Consider the following 23,547-nt stretch of genomic DNA (forward strand, 5'->3'; position numbering starts at 1 on the left):
GATTTTGAATATTAAGTCCTTCTTACGTTCCTGGGATAAACTTTATTCGGTCACAGACCATCATCCTTTTTATCTGTAGTTGGATTCAGTGTTCATGAGGACTGCAGGTTTGTCTTGTTTTTGTTTTCATTTCTTTTTTGTTCCCTCTTGCTTTGGTTTTGTTTTGTTGTTTGCAATGACTATCTGATGTTAGTTTTAGGTCTATGCTAGTCTCATAAAATAAGGTGGGAAGGGTTCCCTCCTTCCCTAATTTTTGAAAGAGTTTGTGTGAGTTTGGTGTCATTGCTACATGAAGAGTGTTTTTGACCTACAAGTTTGAATCAGCATTTCAGGGTAGGCATAGCATGATCAAATGGTTTAGGTAAAAGGGACTTCTTACCACTTACCTATTAGGGCTCTTTGATTTCTACTTTCTTTCTCTGTTAATTCACCCCCTAATCACCTCTAGGATGTCCTTCCTGATACATTGGTCTCAGAGGACATAAAAAATCTCTTGGCTCCCCTTTTGACGGGCAGAGAGCAGTCCTGCGGAACTGCACAGATCAAAGCCCTCTCCTTTCTACAAGTGCTCAAGATGCTCCGAGGAAAATTCTCCTATCTCCCAATAGCTATGAACACCTCCCTCTCTGCATTTCCCCTTAGACCAGCTCTTTCTTAGCTAATGACACATTCTAGGAAGATCTTGCTGATAATTTCATCCTGGGTTTCGTCCTGACTCTGCCATGTTCTGGACTTGGAGACTTTGTAGGTCACCTTTTCTGTCTGGGCCTCAGAAGCCTCATCTGTACTCTAGGGTGGCTGGAATTCATTAGTCTGGGACCATTCCGATACACCCTTGTTCTCTCTTTCTAGAAACTTACTGTTAACAGGGACTCCGTGTAACTACAATATTTCATCTCACTGATGAAAATGACAGGGAGATCTTCCGTAAGAGGATTGATGTGTCAATGCCTGAACTCTAAGTAAGGAGGTTCAGAAATACCTAAACTCACGCTGGGCGCTCCATGAGTCCCTGTCTTTTCTCTCCCTGTGCAACCGCAGCATGATGGTTCCCGGCAACGCCGCGGGGGTGGCCAAGCAGTTCCTGCGCTGCATCTTCCATCAGCTGGCCCCCAACGGCATCTTCCCGCAGCTGTTCCAGAGCACTATCAAAGGTAATTCCTCCACGGGGAATCCAGCCACCACACACGTGCCTCGTCGCTGAAACCCAAACACTACTAAATCTGGTTGTTGACTTTCCAGATGGGACTTTTTTACGGACCTTGGCCACATCTCTGATGGACTTCAATGAACTGAGCTCTATTGCTGCTCTCAGTCAGCTCTTGGAGGTACGTTTGCTCTGAGGACACCTCTAAGCCCTGCCCCTCCCGAAATCGCGGCTGAGGAATTAATTCAGTCATTTAATTTAAACATTAAAGTTAAATACAAACGTCAAATTCATCTTTAAAAATTTGAATGTTTAAAGTGAATTAAAAATAAAAATTGCCAATGTATGGAAGCGTGTCGGTTGGACATTGCTGTTTTGCGTGAATTTACTATTTATTTAAAGCTTCTAGACACCCCCAACTCAGGGGTGGAGAGGCAACTGTTAAGCACGTTCACCTCCACTGAACCTTCAGGCTTTCAGAAGGTGCGGTGGGTAGAGCAGCGCGCACTGTATCGCGAGACTTGGATTCAAGACTCAGCTTCCCTGCTTATTCATTGTATCGTGAGGTTTGGATTCAAGTCCTGCATCTTTGCTCAGTCGCGAGACTTGAACTCAATTCTCGGCTTCATTGCTTACTGGTTGTATCACAGAGCTTGGGTTCACGTGTTCGGTCCCCGCTTATTAGCTCTCTCAGTTAGCTTGGAGGGTTGGCAGGTGGCCCTAGAGACTTTGCTGGTTCTGCAGTCGTTATGCTCAGGCTTTGGCCAGCGGAGTTTCCAGGGAGGATCATTCATTGTGTTTTCTTAGCACCTAACCACGCTAACTGAAGATCCTTAAAAGATGTTTCCTACTTCTTGCCCCCGTTTCACCTTCTCTCACCGAATTAAAGGTCACAATTTTCCCAAGTTTTTCTGAATTTGTTGATTCTTCTCTGTCCGCCTCCTGCCCATTGCAGTACTAGCCTATGCAGTAGGCACACAGCACCTGTTTAAGCCGTGAATATGTGATTTTTAAAACTGATCTGCGACAAATAGCTGTCTGAATCCCCACGTTGTTTCAGCAGTTGATTGCCTATGCTTTTGTGTTTTTAGGGTCTAAATAACAAAAAGAATTTACCAGCAGGGGGTGCTATGATACGCTGTTTGGAAAACATTGCTACCTTCATGGAAGCTTTGCCCATGGACTCTCCTAGCAGCCTCTGGACCACAATCAGCAACCAGTTTCAGACATTTTTTGCCAAGCTGCCTTGTGTTCTGCCCCTGAAGGTAAGCTGAGTCCAGGATTTCGTTTTCAATTACGATCTTGTGGTTTGCCAGCCATCTGCTTAGAGAGATTTAATGTCTTGTAAAGGGCTGTACAGAATCTCTGTTAGGCACCAAGTGCAGAGTACTTATGTAGGTGGTGCTCTCCAAATGTTACAAACTGACAGCAGTATGCAGTAGGCATTTTGACATAGTGATTTCATGTTTCCAGTTGATTTTTAAAAATTAAATATTAAGTAGATTACAGAGAAATTTTTCTCAAGAAATGTTTAAGTAAATAAATACATGGTTTTGTCAAAAAGGAGACTAGACACACAATGTAAAGTTAAGTTTCAGAGAACTATCTAAAGGGAAGTGATTGTTTATGTGTTTGTGAATAAGGTACTTGCAAGACCAAGATGATATTATATTTCCGTTTGGCTGCTTTACCATCACCACCGCACCCCCTCCCTGTAGCCACCATACCGTCCTCCAAGAATACACACAAATGACCTGCCTGTGAATCTGGTCACCTAAGGAACATTTTTAACACGAGCCAATTAAATGCAGAAGCAGAACTCTATACTGTAAAAGCGGGAAGAGACCTATAAGACCATCCTTTTCCAATGCCCCCCATTTTCCAGATGGCAGGCTGCATATTCAGAGAGGTGATGGCAGTGTGAGGATTAGAACTCGAGTCTCCTGACTCTCGGTCCAGTATCCCTCCCACTAACAGACTGCCACAGTCCTTCTAAAGCAGGGGCTAATTGAAGGCATTCCGTCTCGTAGTAAGCACAAAGGAGGTGGCTCGTAGTGGCCATTTCTATGTCTCTGAACCTCATTTGCTCCACAATTTTTTTGTGCTTTTTAAGATCGCAGAAATACTCAACTCACAATAAGATCAATCACCTGTTGATCTGATGAGTGAAGTTACATGTTGGCAGCACCGTTTCTGAAATGAGTATTACATGTATGAAAGATGTTTTATAAAGACGAACCATCCCTGATAATGCCCTTTTTCAAATTAGCAGATTTGGAATATATGACCCCAAAATAAGGTCTGTAAGGATAATTCAGGGACCCTTAGCTTGGTGTGTGCTGTTTTCTTGGAGTTTAAAGTTCCCACGAGAAGGGGGAACTCTGAGGTCTTTACCATCTCTCACATCCCATGATCCCATCCGTTCGAAGATCTGGAGTTGCTGAATAAATCTAAAGAGGTTTAGCACTGTAACTGGAAACCATGTATGCGGATAGATACTGTCCATGTACCTGTAGGAAATCAAGTGATGCATTTTTAACATGGCCCCATAGAACCTCCCTAGGACCAAGAGCCATGGGGGGCTATTCATTTCTTGATGCCACACACTTGAAGAGAAGGGGTGGGTCAGGCATGGCAAATTCAAATGCCCGTAAGTGGATGCTAGAAGTAAAATAACTTGATCACTGACCAGTTGGAACTCTTGCCACCTGCAAACAACTGGTAAGCCGAATTTGTGACGATCTGCCCTGCCCGTAGGGACCCTGACTGCAAGGTTAATGAGTGGAGTGATTTAAGATAATACAGACAACCTAGCCCCGTGAGAAATGGAGAGCGCCAGTCCCTTCTAATGAGTCCAGCTACTACAGTATACCGGCCAGTTGTCGTGTGGGAATGCAGGCCCACTATTGTTAGTCTTCCATGCTTTTGAAGATGGTATTTCCTGATTTTTAAAACACTGCGGACCTGAGAAACAGCCAGTCTTTGGCCCTAGTTTTAAAGTAATGTAAATGTCACATGAACTCCGGTGGGTATTGAGCAGATTAAAGAGACCAATAGTTGGCTTAGAAGGTACCTGAAAAATGCTTTCAGAATTTATGTAAAAACTTGCCCTGCTAGATCAGATCTGGCACTGCCTCTGATCATCTTCTCCTTTGTTTTTAATATCTGGGGAAAATATTAAGCCGTTGAAAAACCTTCTGTAATTTGTTCTCATCAGTTTAGAAAAGTGGCTCTCAGACTTCAGGGTGGATCAGTGTCCTGCAGGACTTGCTAAAAACAGATTCCTGGGCCCGATTTTGAGAGATTCTGAGAGTTTTAGGGGTTATACTTGGAGAACCACTGGTTTAATTTGTTATCTTCAAAAGTTAGTATGTTACGCAGCTGCAGGGATTGAACTATAACCTACTATTGTGATACATTTACAATGTTAAATAATATTGCTTATTTTTATTGTAACATCCCCCCCCACACACACACACACCTGTAAACTCAATTTAAGAAGTACAGTTGATGTGAAATCTTGCCAAAATACAACTCTAACAGATTTGGGAGGCATCATTTTTTTTCTTGTAGAAATTTTACTGCTCTTTCTCAGGTTTTTGTCATTTTTTTAGTAGCAGAGGAAGGGCAGATGAAACTGGTTCTTATTTGGACTAATCAGCCTAATGGTTTTACATAGATATGAGTGGTTTGTTCTTTTCCCCCCCAACATGGTCTTTGACAAATTAGTGTACCTCTTTAGAGTTGGAGCCATATTTGATGGCTCCAACATTTAGAGTTGGACACATTTGATATCTATCAACCCATCTGTCCATCTGTCTGTCTATCCATCCATCTATCCACCATCCATCATCCATGCATCCATCCATTCAGTTCTTTATCCAACTCTCTGTCCAATTTAATTTTAAGAATATATCTGAGAAATAGTTTAGGAGCTATGCTTAATTAGTTGTTTAATAGCATTTAATAGTTTAATTAAGTTTTTTAAATCTGAGAATGATTTTTTTCAACATGAGTATATGGTACAGAAAACTAAGGAGGCAGCTGCTATATTTGAGATTTTTTCCCCCCAAAACAAATGCTTATGAAAAATACATGAAGCAAAAGAGATATTAATAGGGGTACTGACTTTTACTTTTTTCATATTTGTTCACAGTGTTCTTTAGATTCCAGTTTGAGAATTATGATTTGCCTCCTGAAGATACCCTCTACCAATGCCACAAGGGTATGTATTGTATGTTCCAGAAAAACAACCCATTGGTTATTTGGTTATTTTTTAACCTAAAAAGACAGGCATGTAGTAATACTGAAGAAATAGTTATTGCATACTGAATGTTTCACTTTCAAGCATGGTGAAAGTGTCTAGTACGAAGAGTTCCAATACGTCACGATATCATTTTTTACAATTGGCCCTCTTCGTCCTCGGCTATGGCCACCAGTCTGTCCTCCACACCACCATCTAGGAGATCCTTCCAAACACAAACCTTACTGCTCTGGTTCCTTGCTTAACCATCTTTGATCGCCTCTCATTTCTTTTAGGAGAGTGTCCAAATTCCTTAATGTGGCATACAAGGAGGTACTTCATCAATTTGCCAGCCCACCTTTCTAATTCCGGCTTTGGTTACTTGTCCCATCCCCCATGCCTCCTGCCTACTTTCAGAATCGTCATCATTATCATAACAACAACTGCTGTTTGTTGAGCACTTACCATATGGCAGGCATTATGCTAACTGCTTTATGTTTATAATCTTATTTAATTTCATACTTCCTTGCCTTGGCTTCAGCCATTTCCTCTGCCTGAAATGCTTTATGCTCTTCTTGGTGAGGTGAACTCCTTCTCATTCTTCAAGATGAGAATCTGAATCCCATTTAAATTAAAAAAGTGCATTGGAATTCTCTGCAGCAACTTTCTCCTATATCAGATCCCACGGTACTTGGTAGAGCTCTCTATACTAACACTTAATTGTATGAAAGTTTCCCCAGCGAGACTGTGAGCTTCATGAAGTCCAGCACCGTGTCTCATTCACCTTTATATTCCTGGGCTGCATGATAGGCAGTGTTTCTGGGCTGCATTATATACAACGATGTAATAGTTTGTATAGCAATGGCTTATAACTACTAGTTTAATACCAAGAAGCCACATCCTGCTAATTTTATACTTTGACTGTGCTTTCATAAACTAATAGTTTATGCAGGAGGTTGCAAAGAGATCATTTGGTCTAATCTGATCATTTAAAGCTAAGGAAACAGGCTTAGAGAGATGAATTGTCTTGGCCAAGTTTATATAGCTGGTTAGTGGAAGGTTTGAGTCTTGAACCTAGAACCTTTGATTTCAAGTTCCTTGATTTTTCTGTTGTACCAAACTGCCCCATCACTGTGCTGCTTTGCTAAATAAAAGAACAAGTTTCTATATGGGTTTGAATTCAGGTTCCTTTTTTTGATGAATAAAGATGCATTATATATTAACTGGAGATACAGTCCTGTTGCCATTCATCCATCATCAGTATTTCAAGGCAACAACATTTATATAGAGCAAAGAATACTGAATCAGCAATACTATTTCAAAGGGTTCCTTTAAGATTTTCTATATGGAAAGCACCACACAGGTTTCTGTGGGGAAGAGAGACAAATAAAGGACATGATTCTTATCCTCAGGCATGATTAACATATAACAAATTCATTTTTGTATCCATAAGGAGAAACGATCTCAAAAATTTTCATATCCTTTGATTTAGTCATTCCTTTTCTGGGAATCTCTTCTAAAGAAGGAAATGAAAATGTAAATTTCACACAAAACATATTTATTGGAATGTTATTTATAATAAAATATGACGTGTGTGCCCATTAAAATGGATGATTATGAAGAATTAAAGAGCATTGGAAGTTTCTCATGTTATCGTGTTAACAAAACGAAATTAACAAAATGTAGGGTTATGTATGTGTAAGATTTCAACCAAGTAAACTGGCGTGCAGCAGGAAGGAAGATAGGTGAAAAATGTTATCACGAGATGGTGGGGTGATGGACTTTTATTTCCTCATCTGTACTTTCCTGCAGGTCCTGTGTATGCACATTGAGCCTGTTTACTTTTATAATCCAGACCATTAGGACTACGGAGGTTGAGAAGTAGTGGAAATCGTGGCATGGAAGTCTTTTGGAGCCCAATTAAAATTCCGTCTTCCCTAAAGAGCAGTTGTGCCTCTGGAAAACTGCCCTGGAATTTGGATTTGAATTCCATTCAATAGCTGTATGGCCTTAGGCGAGCTCCTTGCTACTTAAGCCTCAGCCGCAGAATAGGGACCGCAGAGCTCCAGAGCTCGGATGCAGATCTCAGTGAACAGTGACGGACGGCTCACTGCTGCCAAGCACTTTACCTACATTATCTCCCCGGTTTCTCACTAATAAGGTGGAAGCCCTGATTATCCTTATTTTACAGAGGAAAGAACTAAGTCCAGAGAGGTTAAATCACTTATTCCAGGTCACCAAGAGCTAAAGTTTGAAAATAACTGTGTGAGATTCTATAGTTTGTGTCATTAGCTGTTATAACATACTGTCTCTCCAGGATTGTCATAAAAAATTTGAGCAAGATAAGCTATATGAAAGCGCCCAACTCTGCCCAATACTTAGTAGGTGCTCAATGAATGTTTCTAAATGACTGTAGAGAGCAGATGGAGCTAAAACTGACCCTTCATGGGTGGGATTCAGATGGAGAAACTTACACTGTGGCTTCCTGATAAACACCGGCAGGAAGCTGGGTCGTGGTGAGTTTTGTCTAAGTTCGTAGTGCTTTGTACCTACATGCAGGGTGGTTGGTGCTATTTAACTGAGATGACAGGTTTCAAAGGAGCTGGATGGACGAGCCCATAGAGGCCTACAGATTCTGAGAAATAGAATGAAAAATCCTCAGACAAACCTCACAGAGCCTTGATTGCTGGGGCTGGACATGAGGATAGAATTAGGGTTGATAAGGTTTACAAATGATGCCACCCGGGGAAATGGATTTCTTTTTGGAGCAATAAAATGATTAAACTGTGCTCTTTAAGGCATTGATTGAACGTCCAGTTCTGTTCTTGTTAGACCAACAGAGTTGCCCTAGTAGCTACCTGGCAACAGATAATAAATAAAGGAACGATCTAATTAGTTAGAGTATCAGAAGATTTTAATACTTTTTTTTTTAATGAAAGACTCAATTGATTTTATTTGGCCCCAATCTCATTGCAGAGTCTGTTGGAGCCGTTTTCAAAACTGCTAAGCTTTGTAATTCAGAACGCCGTCTTCACTCTGGCCTACCTGGTGGAGGTGTGTGGTCTGTGTTACCGAGCTTTCACGAAGGTAAGTTTGCCTAAGTGTTTGTTCCCAGGAAACTGAAAACGGGCAGGAGCATTCTTTCTAAGCAGTGTCGATGCTTGTTAGGTCAATTGCTTCAATATAGTTAAACATGAGTAATTCTACTGAGGTCTAATAAGTATCATTGGAAGGAAACACTGTATGCAAATATATATATAAACTATGTCTTAAATACACACATTTGGAGAAATGAGCATCATATGGTTTAGAAGAGAAGAGATGCTGTAAATGAAATGAGCTGGTGGTCTAAATGACCTCTTAATCACCATCCCGTGATTAGTGGGCAAGCCATCACAACATGTCATTTTTATACCCAAAGTAGAAAAATATCAGCTTGTCATTTGTAAAATCCCGTAGAGTGCTCCTTAATTCTCATCACTTGTCTGTCTCCCCAGTTCTGGGTTCTTGGCCTCTGAGATTGTAATCTCATCTTTTGTCATCTTGCCTTCATAATGGTTTCTCTATTGCATTATCTTTAGTCTCCCCTGGCCCACTACCGAGGAAGTGGAAAAGTACTGCTTGCCCAGGGCACACAGCAGCCTCGTTGGAGCTGGGAGACGCTATCCTAACGGAAAGGCAGGGCCAACTGGGGGCGTCTCTGTCCTTAAGAACTATGTGCGATGTTAACTCGTCCAATTTTGAAATGTTCCAAGTTTATTTTCAATGGGGTCTGTTTCTGCTGTTCCTTCTTGAACATTCAGAATACTCCTTTATTCATGTTGTCCTCCTCTATAAGCCTTTAATTTTCCCCATTAAAAAAATCTGATTTTATATCAAGGCTTTCATTCTGTGTTTAAAACACTCTTGTCTTTTTTCTTACCATCTTGTGTCCATTCTACCATGTAAAGTGTTCCGTGATAATCTTCTCTTTAGTCTTTCTGATTAGAAACTATTACTCTGCCTGGAACAATATGTTTTCTAACTATCCAGATAATCAGCATTTTTTTTTCTTCTTACAAATCCTTCGCGAAAAATAACTTACTCCTTTTTTTTTTTTTTGTCACTTAAAACAATAGATCTGTAGGGCACAGTACCAGAGACAATGAAAAGATATACAAATACAATGAAAAGAAGTCATCGTATTTCTCAATTTTCTTTATGCTTGGTTTGTTTAAATTATACATTGCTTTAGAGGAAGAACCATAATGAGTTTGTGCTTCCAGTGCTGTGCACTATAGAGATTGATTACAGGGGACCTTCCACTATTTTGAAGTCAAGATATTCTTAGTTTTGAACATTCATTATACATTATATGCCCTCCTAACCAATCATCACTTTAGTGGCCTCCCACTTCCTGTTGTCATCTACGCATTCCCAGTTGCCAACTCAAAATGACTATTTCTTGTAGAAAGCTTCAGTCTTAGGGTGTTCCCACCTTCTTCATGGGTAATGGGAAGCTATTGGAAATAGTTTAAGAAAGAGCACTGTCTAATTGAGCCTTCTCCTTTATCGAATCAAGAGAAAAGGCATGGAAAGGTAAGGGCTTTGGAGACTTCTCGGTATGACAATCTGGCAGTCTAGATAACTGAAAATTGTCCCACTTAAAACAATCAAAGTGCTGGATAAAATGTAATGAACATGATTTTAAATGTTTAGGTAATTTTGTAAAAATGAAAGGAGCAAAATTGGAGAGGAAATAGAGAACTAGAGTGGTAGGCATATAAACTGTTATTGTAGCAGTCTTGAGGTGGGGGAGTTACTTGTCTTGGGAGCTTAGCGGCTTGAGTTTTGTTTTTTAGATTTGCATATGTCTAATTTTATTTATTTATTTTTAGTTGACATATATTAACACACAATGTTATGTTAGTTTCAGGTGTACACCGTATTGGTTCAACAATTCTATACATTACTTAATGCTCACCACCATAAGTGTAGTCACTGTCTGTCATCATACATTATTAAAATATTATTGACTATATTCCCAATGCTGTACTTTTCATCTCCATGAATTATTTATTTTTATAACTGGAAGTTTGTATCTTTTAATCCCCTTTACCTGTTTCATGCATCCTCTCTCCCCTCTCCCCTCTGGCAACCACTGGTTCCCTGTATTTAAGACTCTGCTTTTTGATTGTTTTGTTTTTCAGATTCCACATGTAAGTGAAATTATGTGGCACTTTCTTTCTCTGTCTGACATATTTCACTTAGCCTAACACCCTCTAGGTCTATCTATGTTGTCTCAAATGGCAAGATTGCGTTCTTTTTCATGGATGAGTAAAATTCCTGTGACATCTTTTTCCACTTGCTTTGCTCCATATCTTGCCTCATGTAGATAACGTTGCAGTAGATATAAGGGTGCATATATCTTTTTGAATTAGTGTTTTTGTTTTCTTTGCATAAATACCCAGTAGTGGAAGTACTGGATTGTATGGTATTTCTATTTTTAATTTTTTGAGGAAGCTCCATACTCTTTTCCACGGTGGCTGCACCAGTTATCATTAGTGACTTGTGTTTTAAAGCCCGCACAGAGAAGGTCTTGGGACTGTATCAGGCTTGGAGTTGGCTCTGAGTCATCCCCAGCAGAAAGTCAGAACCCTCAAAAGGCTATATATTTAGCAAAAGGGTGATTTGGAAAGAATATATTCTTTTTTTTTTTTAAAGATTTTATTTATTTGACAGAGAGAGACAGCGAGAGAGGGAACACAAGCAAGGAGAGTGTGAGAGGAGAAGCAGGCTTCCTCCCAAGCAGGGAGTCTGATGTGGGGCTCGATCCCAGGACCCTGGGATCATGACCTGAGCCGAAGGCAGAGGCTTAATGGCTGAGCCACCCAGGCACCCCAAGGAAAGAATATATTCTTATATAGAGGTGACAAAGAATGGGATCTGAGCCTAGGAACTGAGAAAGATTTATGGTTTCTTTTGAGAATTAGTAAACATGATCCTATCGTTGAACATATTTAGAGCGTGAATTTGAAATACCTACATGCTCTGTGAGCCCCCAGAATGAAAAGTCAAGTAACGTTGGTGCAGAGCAGGTTATAGCATTGGAGTGTTTGGTAGAAGCAAGCTCAAAATCAATCCTCGAACCTCTCTGGTTGGGTAGGACTTTAATCTAGGCCCAACAGAATTTCCAGAATTACAATCCTGATGAACATGAGTTTACAAACTAAAATTACAAAACATATAAAGAAATAATCCACCATGAACTAGCGTAGCAGAGTCCAAAAGCAGCAAGAATATTCCCCATAAGAATTTCCAATATTAGAACTATGTGATGAATGAAAACCTGAGAAGGAATCTAGTCACTTTAAAAAGGAAGAAAAAAAGAACAGACAGATGAGAACAAAACAGAAATTCTACAAATGAAACAGACATAAAAAACTCAATGGACAAGTTAAACAGCAAATTAGACATAGTCAAAGAGGGAGTTGGTGAAATGGGAAGTGGATCAGAAGAAATCGCACAGCATATACGGCAAAGAGATGGAGATGAAGAATATGAAGAGAAGATCTAACATATACCTAATAAGTGTTTCAGAGAGGGAAAATAGGCTTTTTATAAGTTGTAGAATTGATGAAAGCCATTAATGCTCTGATTCAAGAAGCACAGTGATTCCTGAGAGTATTACAAATAAACTAATGTTTTACCTGCTCACATCACAGTCTGTATGACTAGGTAGAGCTTGACAGAATAGCCAAGACAAATTAAACATTGTAAGAGCAACCGAGAGAAAAGACATTCTACAGACAGACTGACAACAAACTTTTCAACAGCACAGTGGAAGCTAGAAGATAATGGAAAAAAAATGTCTTAGAAATTATAAGAAAAAAATAACTGTTTACCTGGAATTCTCTACCACCTAAGCTCTTGTTTAAGAGAGATGGCTAGGGGCGCCTGGGTGGCTCAGTCAGTAAAGCGTTTGCCTTCAGCTCAGGTCATGATCCTGGGGTCCTGGGATTGAGCCCTTCATCAGGCTCCCTGCTCAGTGGGGAGTCTACCCCTCCCCCTGCTCCTCTCTTTCTCTCTCTCTCTCAAATAAATAAATAAAAAACAAGTGTGATGGCTAAATAAATCAACTATTAGGAAAATGAGAAATTTTCTAATAGATTCTCAACTGAAACAAGTACTAAAAGATATATTACAATAAGAACAAAATTGAACCAAGAAGGAGTGAAATGTATGAAGGAATCATGCTCTGAGAAATTGGTCAAGTACAGAACTCTCAGTGATCATTGACAGTATAAAGCAGTAATAAGTAAAATGACGACTAATCGGGTGGGTATACAAACAAGATAACACTAAAATACTGAATAACTACAAGATGAGAGGAGCATGTGTAGTTGGGGTTTGGAGTTAGAGCATTCAGCATATTATATAAATCTTAAAAAAAATTATTCCAATATTCCAATACTCACAATGAATATAAGGAATTTTTTATTTTTAAAAAATATTTACTTATTTTAGAGAGAGAAAGGCAGGGGGAGAGGGGCAGAGGGAGAGAAAGAGTCTTAAGAAGATCCCATGCTGAACACAGAGCCTATCTCAGGGCTCAGTCTCAAGACACTGAGATCATGACCTGAGCCGAAACCAAGAGTCAGAGGCTTAACCGACTGAGCCAACCAGACACCCCAGGAATTTTTGGATTTGATTTTTAAAATCCAGCTATATGTTATTTATAAGAGATACATCTAAAACACATCTAAAGACACTGTTGAAAGTGTGAAAGAAAAATAGTTTAAAAATATACCAGGCAAATACTAATTAAAATAAAGCTGAAGCCAGTAGATGGAATTTCAGTTAAAAAGTATTATTATAAAGAAGGTTGCCCTGTATTGATGAAAGGAACAATTCACTAGGAAAACGTGACAGTTCTAAAACATATGCAGTTAATAATACAGCCTTAATATATATAAACCAAAAATGAATAGAATTACAAAGAGAAGTTGCCAAATTCGTACTCATAATGGGAGATTTTGACACATCTCTTTCAGTAATTAATAGATCAAGCAGACAAAAAATAAGTAAGACTTACTAGATTTGAACAATATAATGAACAAATTGAATCCAAAAGACATATAAGGAATCTTGAATCCGCCAATTTGAAAATATATTTTAGAAAAAGCATATGTATAACATTTGTAAACATAGGACAGGTATTAGACCACAAATAAAGTCTTTTATTTTATGTTACGTTATTTTATTTTATTTTATTTATTTTTTTAAGTAGACTCTACACTGAGTGTGGAGCCCAATGCGGGACTTGAACTCATGACCCTGAGATCAAGACCTGAGCTGAGATCAAGAGTTGAACATTCAGCCAACTGAGCCACCCAGGCACCCCAGGCCTCAGTTAAAGTCAAAACACACACTGGGGAATCTGTTTCAAAGAGACCAAGTTCTTTAATCACAGTGCAGTTAAATTACAAATCAATAACAAAGTCATAACCGCATATAGGTGTTCAAGGGTGACCTAAAGAAGGCTCCACATCTAAGAGGACACCACTCATATCTAGACATATTACATCTTATGTGAGTGTTGAGCCAGGTATAGAGATCTGGGGTCTCCTGGTTAAGTCCTAGAGCACCTGGGATAGGCACCCCCTACATAAAGCCACAGCAGCTCAAAGGGCCTTAAGCAGAGAACAGCATACGTGTACATTCCTGGCACACACACGTGTAAGCCCTGTCCCAGCTACCACCCAGGGCCTTTGAGATTCTTCTCTTGACTGTCCCCTCTTGTCAGATGTCTTAAGTCCTGGCTCCCTGCCAGATTCTGACCCTGACCCGGTCACTTTGCAGGTGTGGGATGTGTGTAGAATGTGTACCTGTGTGGTGCTGAGGGTGTGAGTGAGTGAGAGGGCATAAGGACACAGGCAGCCAGGCCTGCCGAGTGCGGGGCTTTGGAAACGCACACTGTTTTTCAGGTTTGCAGGTATGTGGTCATAAGTATGTGCATTTGTGGTGTGTGTGTGTGTGTGTGTGTGTGTGTGTGTGTGTGTCCTTTTTCAGATTCATACAGAAGTACTGAATGGATTAATGGTGTCTGGGACCTGCTCTATTTGGAAGTTTGAAATATACTTTTAAATGATTCATACATCAAAGAGATAAGAGAATTTAGAAAAATATTTAGAACTACACAAATATGAAAATACTACATTCTAAAATTTGAGATCTGTAGCCACAGAGATATTCAGAAGAAAACGTATAGTCTTAAATTCTTCTGTTGGAAAAAAAGAGAAATGAAATGAGCTAACAAGTCAAGTTAAAATAAGCGTAACCAAGTAATCATAAGATGATTTAAAGGAAGGAAATAAAAAAGATAAGAACAGGAATTGATGAAATGGAAAACATGGCCACGTTGGCGGGTGAATGAATACAACCAGAGGGGGGCTCTTGGGTTAGACTAATAAGACAGACAAAACTTTGGCAAGGCTGATCAAGGGAAGCAGAGAAAAGGCACGGATAAAGAATAGCAGCAATGAAAAAGGGAATGTAACCCTAGACATACTAGAGATTTTGAAACGAACAACTCTATGGTAGTAAATTAGAAATCTTGGACAATAGGGACAATTTTCTAGAAAAACGTAACATACGACAACCAGAAAAAGAAGATGGCTAGGCCTAAATGACTAAAAAAATGAAATCACTAATTAGAAACTGTTACAGTTTTAAAAACAACTTCTATTAAACACTGATGGAACAGATTGGTTTCATTTTGTGCAAACTAATTCAGAGAATCGAAAGAAGGGAATGCTTCCAACGTCTTTTATGAGGCCAGTAGAATCTTGATACCAACCAGACAAGGGCAGTGGGAGAAAGAAAAATTACAGGCCAATTCTACTTCAAAGGTATAAAAATTCTGGGTGAATAATAACAAAATAACTTAAGTAAAGCCTCATGGCCCAGTGAGGATTTGCTTGAAATATAAGAATGGTTTAAATATTAGAACATTGATTTATGTCACCATGTTACCAGATTAAAGGTGAAAAATGTGTATCATTATCTCAGCAGATACAAAAGAAGCATTCTATATAACTCAACATCCATTTGTGATAACTCTCGTCAAACTAGGAATAGAAGGGAACTAAGCTTGTTATAGGGTGCCTACCAGAAACCTCTAGGAAACGTTATACTTAACTGGTGAAATGCGAATGTGGTCCCTTCAAAATAGTAAGACAAGAATGCCCGTTATCACTGCTTCTGTTCATTATGGTCTAGGAGGTCCTACTCAATTCAGTAAGATAAGAAGAAGAAATCAAAGGTAAAGGGTTGGAAAGGAAAAATAAAACTTACACTTTCCATAGATGATGTGATTACAAATGAACCAAAGAAAATCTACTTGTAGACACCCTTTTGTAACTTTTGTGAGAAAGCTCAGCAAGGATGCTGGTTACAAATGAATACCCAGGAGTCATCTACCTTTAATATTCAGCTATAAATGATTACAAAATGTACTTTAAAAATGTCATTTATTGTGTCAACAGAGAATAAATCTAACAAAAATGTGCAAGAACTTTATGGAGATAACCAGAAGGTTTTATTTGACAACGTTAAATAAATGGAGACAGCTCTCATGTTTGTGGATGAGGACCCAGCATAATAAAGACAGTTAATTCCCACAAAATAACCTAAAATGTAGTATAATTTCAATAAAAATTTTAAACCCCTCTCCTGATAATAATGGACTAGATCATTTGAACCTATCTTCCCACTTAAAAAGTTAAAAAGAAATGGACAGAATATTTTCTGAAAACTTAAGCGCATCAAAACGCTAACCAGATGTAGATGAAGAATCACCAGGCTAAGGTCTGGGGGAACACACAGCTGCAGAGATGCGACTGAGAGGCTGAGCTACAATTCTGGAAGATCCAGGAGGGGAACAAGAGTCAGAATCCAGGACCTTCCAAGAGCAGGGACTCGGTCTGATTCTGCACCCCTGCCAGCCGCCCCCCTCCCTCCGCAGTTTGGTCAGGACCACAAAGTAAAGATAACCCAGAGGTGATATCATCCTCACATGGCTCGAGCTCAGTGTCACACCCTCTGGTGGCCCAAGATAAAAATTACAAGACTTGTGTGTTTATTAAGGTAACCCTGGACCAGGCTAGTGCCCCCAGGGACCTGGCAAAAAGGCAAACAGAGAGCTCTTGGGATGAAGAGAACATTCCAGGCCTCCAATGATTTCTAGAAATAATTTTGTAATAAAGCATTCAGCATGCAGAGATCATTGGACATACAAGGAGGCAGTATACCATGAGTAAAAATGAGGAGGAAGAAAAGAAAGACCTGTCGGGTCTCTGGTTACTTGGTCATGATTAGGACACACAATGGGCTTCTGAGATGCTTGCGATGTGCTTGCTCTTTGACCTTGGCGTTCAGTCTATACAAATCCATTTTATCTGCACATTTGTGTCTTGTGTACTTTTCCGCATGTGTGTTGTAGTTGGCAATAAAAAAAAATGTACAAAATTGAAAATGATCTTGTGTTCCATTAATAGAACAGACCAGTGAATTTTTTGGTATATTCGTATAATAAAATATAATTTAAGCCGTTTAGTTGAAAGGACTAGAGCTGCATGTATCAAGAGGGACTAATTTCAAAAATGCAATGTAGTGAGAAATTATAAGTTGCATAAAGAGATGCAGAGTATGATAACCATTATAGAAAGTTACAAAGACGTGCAAAAATAATATTATACCTTGTAACGAGGGCATGCATATGTAATAGAAACATTCATGAAATCATAAGCGCCAGGTTCAAAATAGTGGCTACTTCAAAGAAGGGAGAAAGAACAGAGAGCACCGTATAGGTAGTTTCAACTGTTTCTGTGATTTTTTTTTTTTTTGAGAGAACGTGTGCATGAGTGGGGGGGGGCAGAGGGCAAGGGAGAGAGAATCTTAAGCAGGTTCCACGCCCAGCATGGAGCCTCATGTGGGTCTCCATTTCAAGACCCTGAGATCATGAACTGAGTGGAAACCAAGAGTCAGACACTTGCTTAACTGACTGAGCCACCTAGGCACCCCTCTGGGATGTTTTATTTACTGTGCAAAAATGTTAAATAAAGCAAAATGTTTAGATTTGACGAAGACGGGTGGTAGTATCTAGCATATTCCATCTCTCTATTTTTCTGCATGCTTAAGCAGCCCATTTGAAAAGTAGGTTCTTTAGAGAGGATATGACCCTGAAAATATCTGTGTATATTTCTCTCTAAATAAAGCATTTTCTTTTGGAAATAATGCTTTTCAATTTGTTTAATTTCTGCATTTCTTGGACCTTATCATTTCCTGTGAACAAGAGTCCAACCCAGTGGTTTCAGTGTTTAAGAGATAGCCTATCTTTTTCTTATCCATTGAATTATGTGTTCTCGGCGCTTCAGTAAACTCATTATGCACACAAAAATGCCCTTTAAACTTTTTCTTTCTCGTTTTAATTTTATTTCTTAAGGACAGTTCATTATGCATTTTCAAATACGGTTTTTCATTTCCAACCTGTGAATCTTTTGGAAGCTCTTTTGACATTGATCTGTTCTAACCGAGTTTTTAGACATAGCTTACCTTCTTCTCTTTTGTTCTGTTTAGGAGCGGGATAAATTCTACTTGTCTCGTAGTGTTGTTCTGGAACTCCTGCAGGCCCTGAAGCTCAAATCCCCTTTACCAGATACAAACCTCCTCCTGCTTGTCCAGGTGGGCTGATGCATTGTTTGTAATACTTTCCACAAGATCCACTATGTTTGGAAAAATTAAGGAAGGTGTGGGGCATATGCACAAATGAAATAACTTCGAGCAGAAATGGGAACTGATCTATCTCATATGAGCCAGGACCGAAGTAGTGTTATGCCCTTGGCACTTCCAGTAGGTAAGCAGGACAGAAAGGGAACATTTATTTTGTTCCAGTAGTGGAACTAATACTGTGAGGGACCAAAAGAAGAATTTCTGTCCTCAAGAAATTTACAGCTGGGTTGGTTGGAGGGCAAGCTCATGAATAACTACTGGAGCTGGCAGGGGACTGATGAAGCCACAAATGAGGGACCAGGCTGAGGTCTGGTTGCAGAGTCATGTGCATATGGGTGGGTCTCCACATCTCCGTGAAGCAGAAATGAAGGTGAGGGTGGGCTGGGCCACATATAGTCAAGTGGCAGGACATACGGAGTCCATCCGGTGTGGCAGGTGAATGTGAAAAGCACCAGCACCCATGGGAGCTTTGAGGCAGAGGGGCTTGAATGCATACAAGGAAGGTTCTGGAGAACTTACTGAGTTGATGCTGTTGGCTATAGGGTTGCTGATGAGGGGCTGAAGCCCTCCATCCCTGACATCCTTAGCTCAGCATCTTAGACAAGTGTGTGGGTTTTTTTTTTTTTTAAGATTTTATTTATTCATTCGACAGAGAGAGAGACAGCCAGTGAGAGAGGGAACACAAGCAGGGGGAGTGGGAGGGGAAGAAGCAGGCTCCCAGCGGAAGAGCCTGACGGTGGGGCTCAATCCCAGAACGCCAGGATCACGCCCTGAGCCGAAGGCAGACGCTTAACGACTGAGCCACCCAGGCGTCCCAAGTGTGTGGGGTTTTATCACACAAGACAGTCTCTGAGCAGTGCTGTGAGAGAGAGATACACAAAGTCCTGGAGTGAGTTAAGAGCAGGAGGCAACCCATTTCATATGATGTGAAATCAGAGAAGACTTCATGAAAGAGGTGGCAGTTGAGCTAGACCACCAAGGACTGGTGGGTACAGATGAAAGTCTGTGAGATTGGGGTTCAGCACCAGGGACTGACTGGCTTCAAGCAATGGGGAGAGGCTTTAACAGGAAGGTAGAATAAATTTAAGGATAATGACCTGAGGATCAGGTTGAGAAAAGCAGGCTGGTTACACTAGAGAGGTTAGCAGGGGATCAGGTAGACTGGGACCCAGCCTCACACTCTAAGACTAGACTTAAAGACATGGCTATGTGCTACGCCTGGGACCAGGGTATCATTCAGATTGCCCTTGTGCAAAGTGCTCAGGAAATGAGTCACAGCTGTTTTATATCTTCCTGATGAGCACGAAGACCAGTCCCAGAGTCTGGGCCTTAAAAGTTTGAGGTTAAATGACTAGGGGACAATGGGAGCTTGATATCAAGGAACTAGACAAGTGTCCTTGAATCTTAGGTACCTGGGGTGCCATTGGGACAGATGAGGGAGAAGGAAACGTCATAAGCACCTGTGGTGTACCAGGCAGCATGCTGGGTGCTTTAATCCTGCCCTCACTTGATCCTTACAACCATGGGAGGTATTAGTTCTGTGTTGCAGGTGAGAGACTGGGGCTCAGGGGGTTCAGGGACTTGCCCAAGACCACACAGCTGTCATAAGTGTGTCTGCATCCACCAGGGTCTATTCAGTGTGGAGCACAGCCTCGTCAGGCTCCTGCCATCACTTGTCCCTCTCACCTTAACAGCTCCTAGCTGTTGGCACGGCCTTCCTGTCTCCCCACGCAAATGCAGTCTTCTGGCTTCTGGCTGACGAAAGGCATTTTGCTCAAACTCTGCTTTTTATCAGATCACTTCCTGCACTGAAAACCTGCACTGACCTGAACTATGAGGTCTTCCATCATCTGGCCACACTGACCATTGACTAATAGCCACATTGACTATTCAGTAGTATCTCCCACTACAAATATTTACTGACCACCTGTCTCAGGCTAGGTTCTGGGGATATGGCAATGTAAAAGGCATAAACCCTATCCCGATAATGTACTAACCACTCTACCAGAAGTGTGCACAGTATGTAAAGTACTACAGCGGAGGAAGTGGCTGGCTCGGGCTGGGAGATGGAGGAAGGCTCCGTAAGCCAGTCGGAGCCCTGACCTGGCCCAGGCGTGGGGAAATGAATAAGCTGTGGCCCCTTACTCCTGGGAGTTTACTATCCAGTGGGCAAAGCTGACATGGAAGCAGACATTTCCAACACAGGGTGATGGGTACAGGAGCAGAGGGCACATTGAGTAAGGAAGTGGTGTGAAAGAGGGAGCATGTGGGCCTTGACATATGTGCAGAAGTTCAGGAGTTTCCCTGGGAGACAAGAAGGAACAACAGCTGTCACTTAGCATTTAATATACACTACTGGTCTCCCTCCTCCCCCACCATAGACTTCTAATCCTTAGAACCAGTATCAAACATTTCTCAAAGGCATGAGCTTTAGTGAGAAGTTGGTGTGCTCTCAGTGAGCCATGATCTGGCTTTCCGGGGCACCGTGAAGTCCTCTGAGAGCAGTGATCGCTGACCAATGCCAGCAATGAATGTTGGGCATGATGTCGTCAAAACGAAACAGCCCACGTTGTACCAGGACACTAGACAACCCCAGAGGAAGACGGAAGACGATTCACAGCCAGGAAGTACTGGTGCTCCTAAGAGGGGCTGACTTTGCAGCTCTTCCGGCGATTTGCCATTGGCCAGCCCCTCCTACTTCTGTGGCAGCACTTTCACTGCTTTTGAGTACAAGCAGCTTGGACACAAACCGGCCAGTAGGGTGAATGGGATCCACGCTAGTCTGGAGAAGAGGGCAGGTGGACTGAGCTTAGGGAGAAAGCCCACGAGGGTTAAGCTACCAGGTTGACAATGAATGGGAGTCCCTGGCTTCTGATAGTGTTCCGGATGGGGACCTGCCACCTCCAAGCAGCCTCGGTTTCCAGCCCTCCTGCTTTCCTGCTTCTGTTGGGGGACGTTCCCTTCATTGCCCTCAGTCTTGAGCAGAGCCGATCTGTGTGGTTGATCTTCTTGGGGTCTAGCCCCGCATGCCGTGACTGCTGCCGGGGGCTGGTTTTCTGTGAAGTACGTTAGCGAACCATAAGAGGCACTTGTCACAAGATAGCAAAAGAACACTGACAGTTTAAATTGCCCGGTGCTTAAGGAAACCATGAAAACAGTGATTATTGCATCACTGCTAGGTGAATAAATAACAAAAACAAATTAGCTTTAGGAATAAAGAAGCCCCAAAAGAGTAGATTGTTCTGAATGTGTTTTTTGGATTCTCATATAGCATTTCAAATAAATACCATTTTCATCTTTTTAAAACAAGTATGTATTTGTCATGGAATCATTAAATATTAAGAATCAAGTTGTAAAATTATTTCGGTTGGAGAGGTATTTTGGAGACAATTTGGGGTCATGCCCATGAGAGATGACTTTATGAATAATGTTTCAATATTTCTGATGAAATGTTTAATAGTATGCCATTTGAAGTAATAAATTTTTGTTCTATACACTCTTAGAATAAACCAGTTTCATTACTGAGAGAAGTAAAAGTTAAGCATGCTTAAAAAATAACAGGTGCTTTCCTTATCTGCCCAGTGGTTCCTCCTAAGCCATGGAGAGAGGTCCTCCACGGGCCCCCTCGTGGGCTGGGAAGAACCATCTATGGTCTCTCTTCATGACTAGGACATCTTTCTGTAGGTTTTCCCAGTTCCTTTTTCTCTTGCCTTTGACTGCAGGGTCTCTGCATGTGTTCTCTGGACAATGGCAGAGGTGATAACCTGTTGTCTGGTAGCTTCTCTTAGACCAGAAGATCTAGTCTGGAGTCCAAGAGAAGCTTCCCTCCTTACTGATAGAGTGTCAGGCTCACAGTACGGACAGATAATCTGTCTGGGGCCGATAGTGACTTCCTCCACAGATATCAGTGACTGTCATCTGATGGGGGTGGCTTTGTTTAACTGAAAATGCAACTTGGAAACAGGAAAGCATCCATTGGAAGGAAAAACTCCCCGAGTGATCCATCATGAATGACCCTGGCTCCATTAGTGACAAGAGAGTCAGTTGCTCAGGCCTTGGATTTTCCCTTCATTCTTTCCTCCCACAGGGACCGCTAGGGTATTTCCCTTACTACTTCTTGAATCATGGCCTGCGTAGATGAGTTCACAGACATGGAGCCATTTACATTCTTCTCGTAGATAGATGGTACCTTTGTTGTTTGCCACATGCTCTGCCCTTAAACAACAATGGAACATTTACCCAAGGGATGTGGGGTCACCCAAGTTTTAAATGTTTCAAGGTAGGATAGGTACCAATTGATTTTTTAATTCTTAGAAATTCCTTCTGGAGGCCTGGTATCACGGGAAATCTCCCACCTGCTCACCGTGGTCATCTGGCTGCGGCCCCGAGTACTGGTTTTGACTTGCGTATCAAGTCAGGAGGCCTTAGACGTGCAAGTGGATTCTTTACCTTTTCAACAAGAGAGGCTTGGAGATAAGAAAGAATTTGCCAAGTTGAAAAAGATAGTGCATTCTTCAGAATCTCGATTGTGGACCAGCAGGGCGTAGTTCTTCAGCACGTGGACAGACGCCCTACCTTGTTTTCAGACGGACGCCCTATCTCGTTTTCATTCAGACCCGTGGACATTTTTGCCTTCGCCAGCAACCTCTTCTCTTCGGCTGGTCTGCTGTAGAGAGCTGATGTGTACTTGGTTATGAGAAGTGGACTGGACTAAAGCAGAGTCTTCACAATAGAGCGATAACTCATTAAAAGCCTCCGTAAAGGCTATATAAGCTCAAATCAAAAAGCGTTGCCTCGGCTGCTATTATGTGTCAAGAGTAGACATTCTGCTCACTTGCATGAGGCTGTCCCACTGTGTGGGATGTACGTGCGCAGTCTAGTGTGAGCAACTGTGTGGGTGAAAGCTTCGCTTTTAAAGATAGGTTAGTGGTGGGCTGGAGGACAAAGACATGGCAGAGGGATGGCTGTTGTCTTTCAGTCACAGATACTATTGACATGGGGTTATTATTAGTTGAGTCACTAATCACCTAATCACTCTCTGGAGGAGAGGCGGAGATATTATTTTGAGTCTCATTTTGATAATGAACTTAGCAATGACACAGAATGGATGTCGTGTTTCTTTTGTATTCTTTGGTGTTCGTGCAGGAGTGCGTGTTTCATTAGACAGATTTCTGCCTCCAAGTATGGAATTCTTCCTCCTGCAACAAACACCCTTTCCCTCTCTGGTTTTAGTTATATCTTTGTATTGTGAGCAACTGTGGGGTTTTGCAGTTAATGGTTGGCAGCTATGTAAAAAGACAAGTGTTTATTAAGGTTTGAGTTGTACATATTATGTGAAAAAGACACTGGATTTGCTTATTTTTATTAAAAAAAATTTTTTTTTAAT

At 41.1% G+C, this 23,547-nt stretch overlaps 1 protein-coding gene across 3 annotated transcripts in view; it reads left to right on the top strand.

Annotated features, from left to right (window-relative positions):
* UNC79 (unc-79 subunit of NALCN channel complex) overlaps window positions 1-23,547 on the top strand; it is a 195,281-nt gene that overhangs the window by 146,701 nt on the left and 25,033 nt on the right. For all 3 annotated transcript variants that reach the window (XM_045815776.2, XM_045815778.2, XM_045815777.2), the window contains 6 exons: window positions 1,042-1,154; window positions 1,243-1,328; window positions 2,239-2,412; window positions 5,304-5,372; window positions 8,367-8,477; window positions 18,009-18,113. In XM_045815776.2, the coding sequence (XP_045671732.2) occupies window positions 1,042-1,154; window positions 1,243-1,328; window positions 2,239-2,412; window positions 5,304-5,372; window positions 8,367-8,477; window positions 18,009-18,113 (658 nt within the window). The remainder of the gene's footprint in view (window positions 1-1,041; window positions 1,155-1,242; window positions 1,329-2,238; window positions 2,413-5,303; window positions 5,373-8,366; window positions 8,478-18,008; window positions 18,114-23,547) is intronic.

Source organism: Ursus americanus, chromosome 26 (genome assembly GCF_024610735.1).
Source record: "Ursus americanus isolate L20-20 chromosome 26, mUrsAme1.1.p, whole genome shotgun sequence".
NCBI classification, from domain to species: Eukaryota; Metazoa; Chordata; class Mammalia; order Carnivora; family Ursidae; genus Ursus; species Ursus americanus.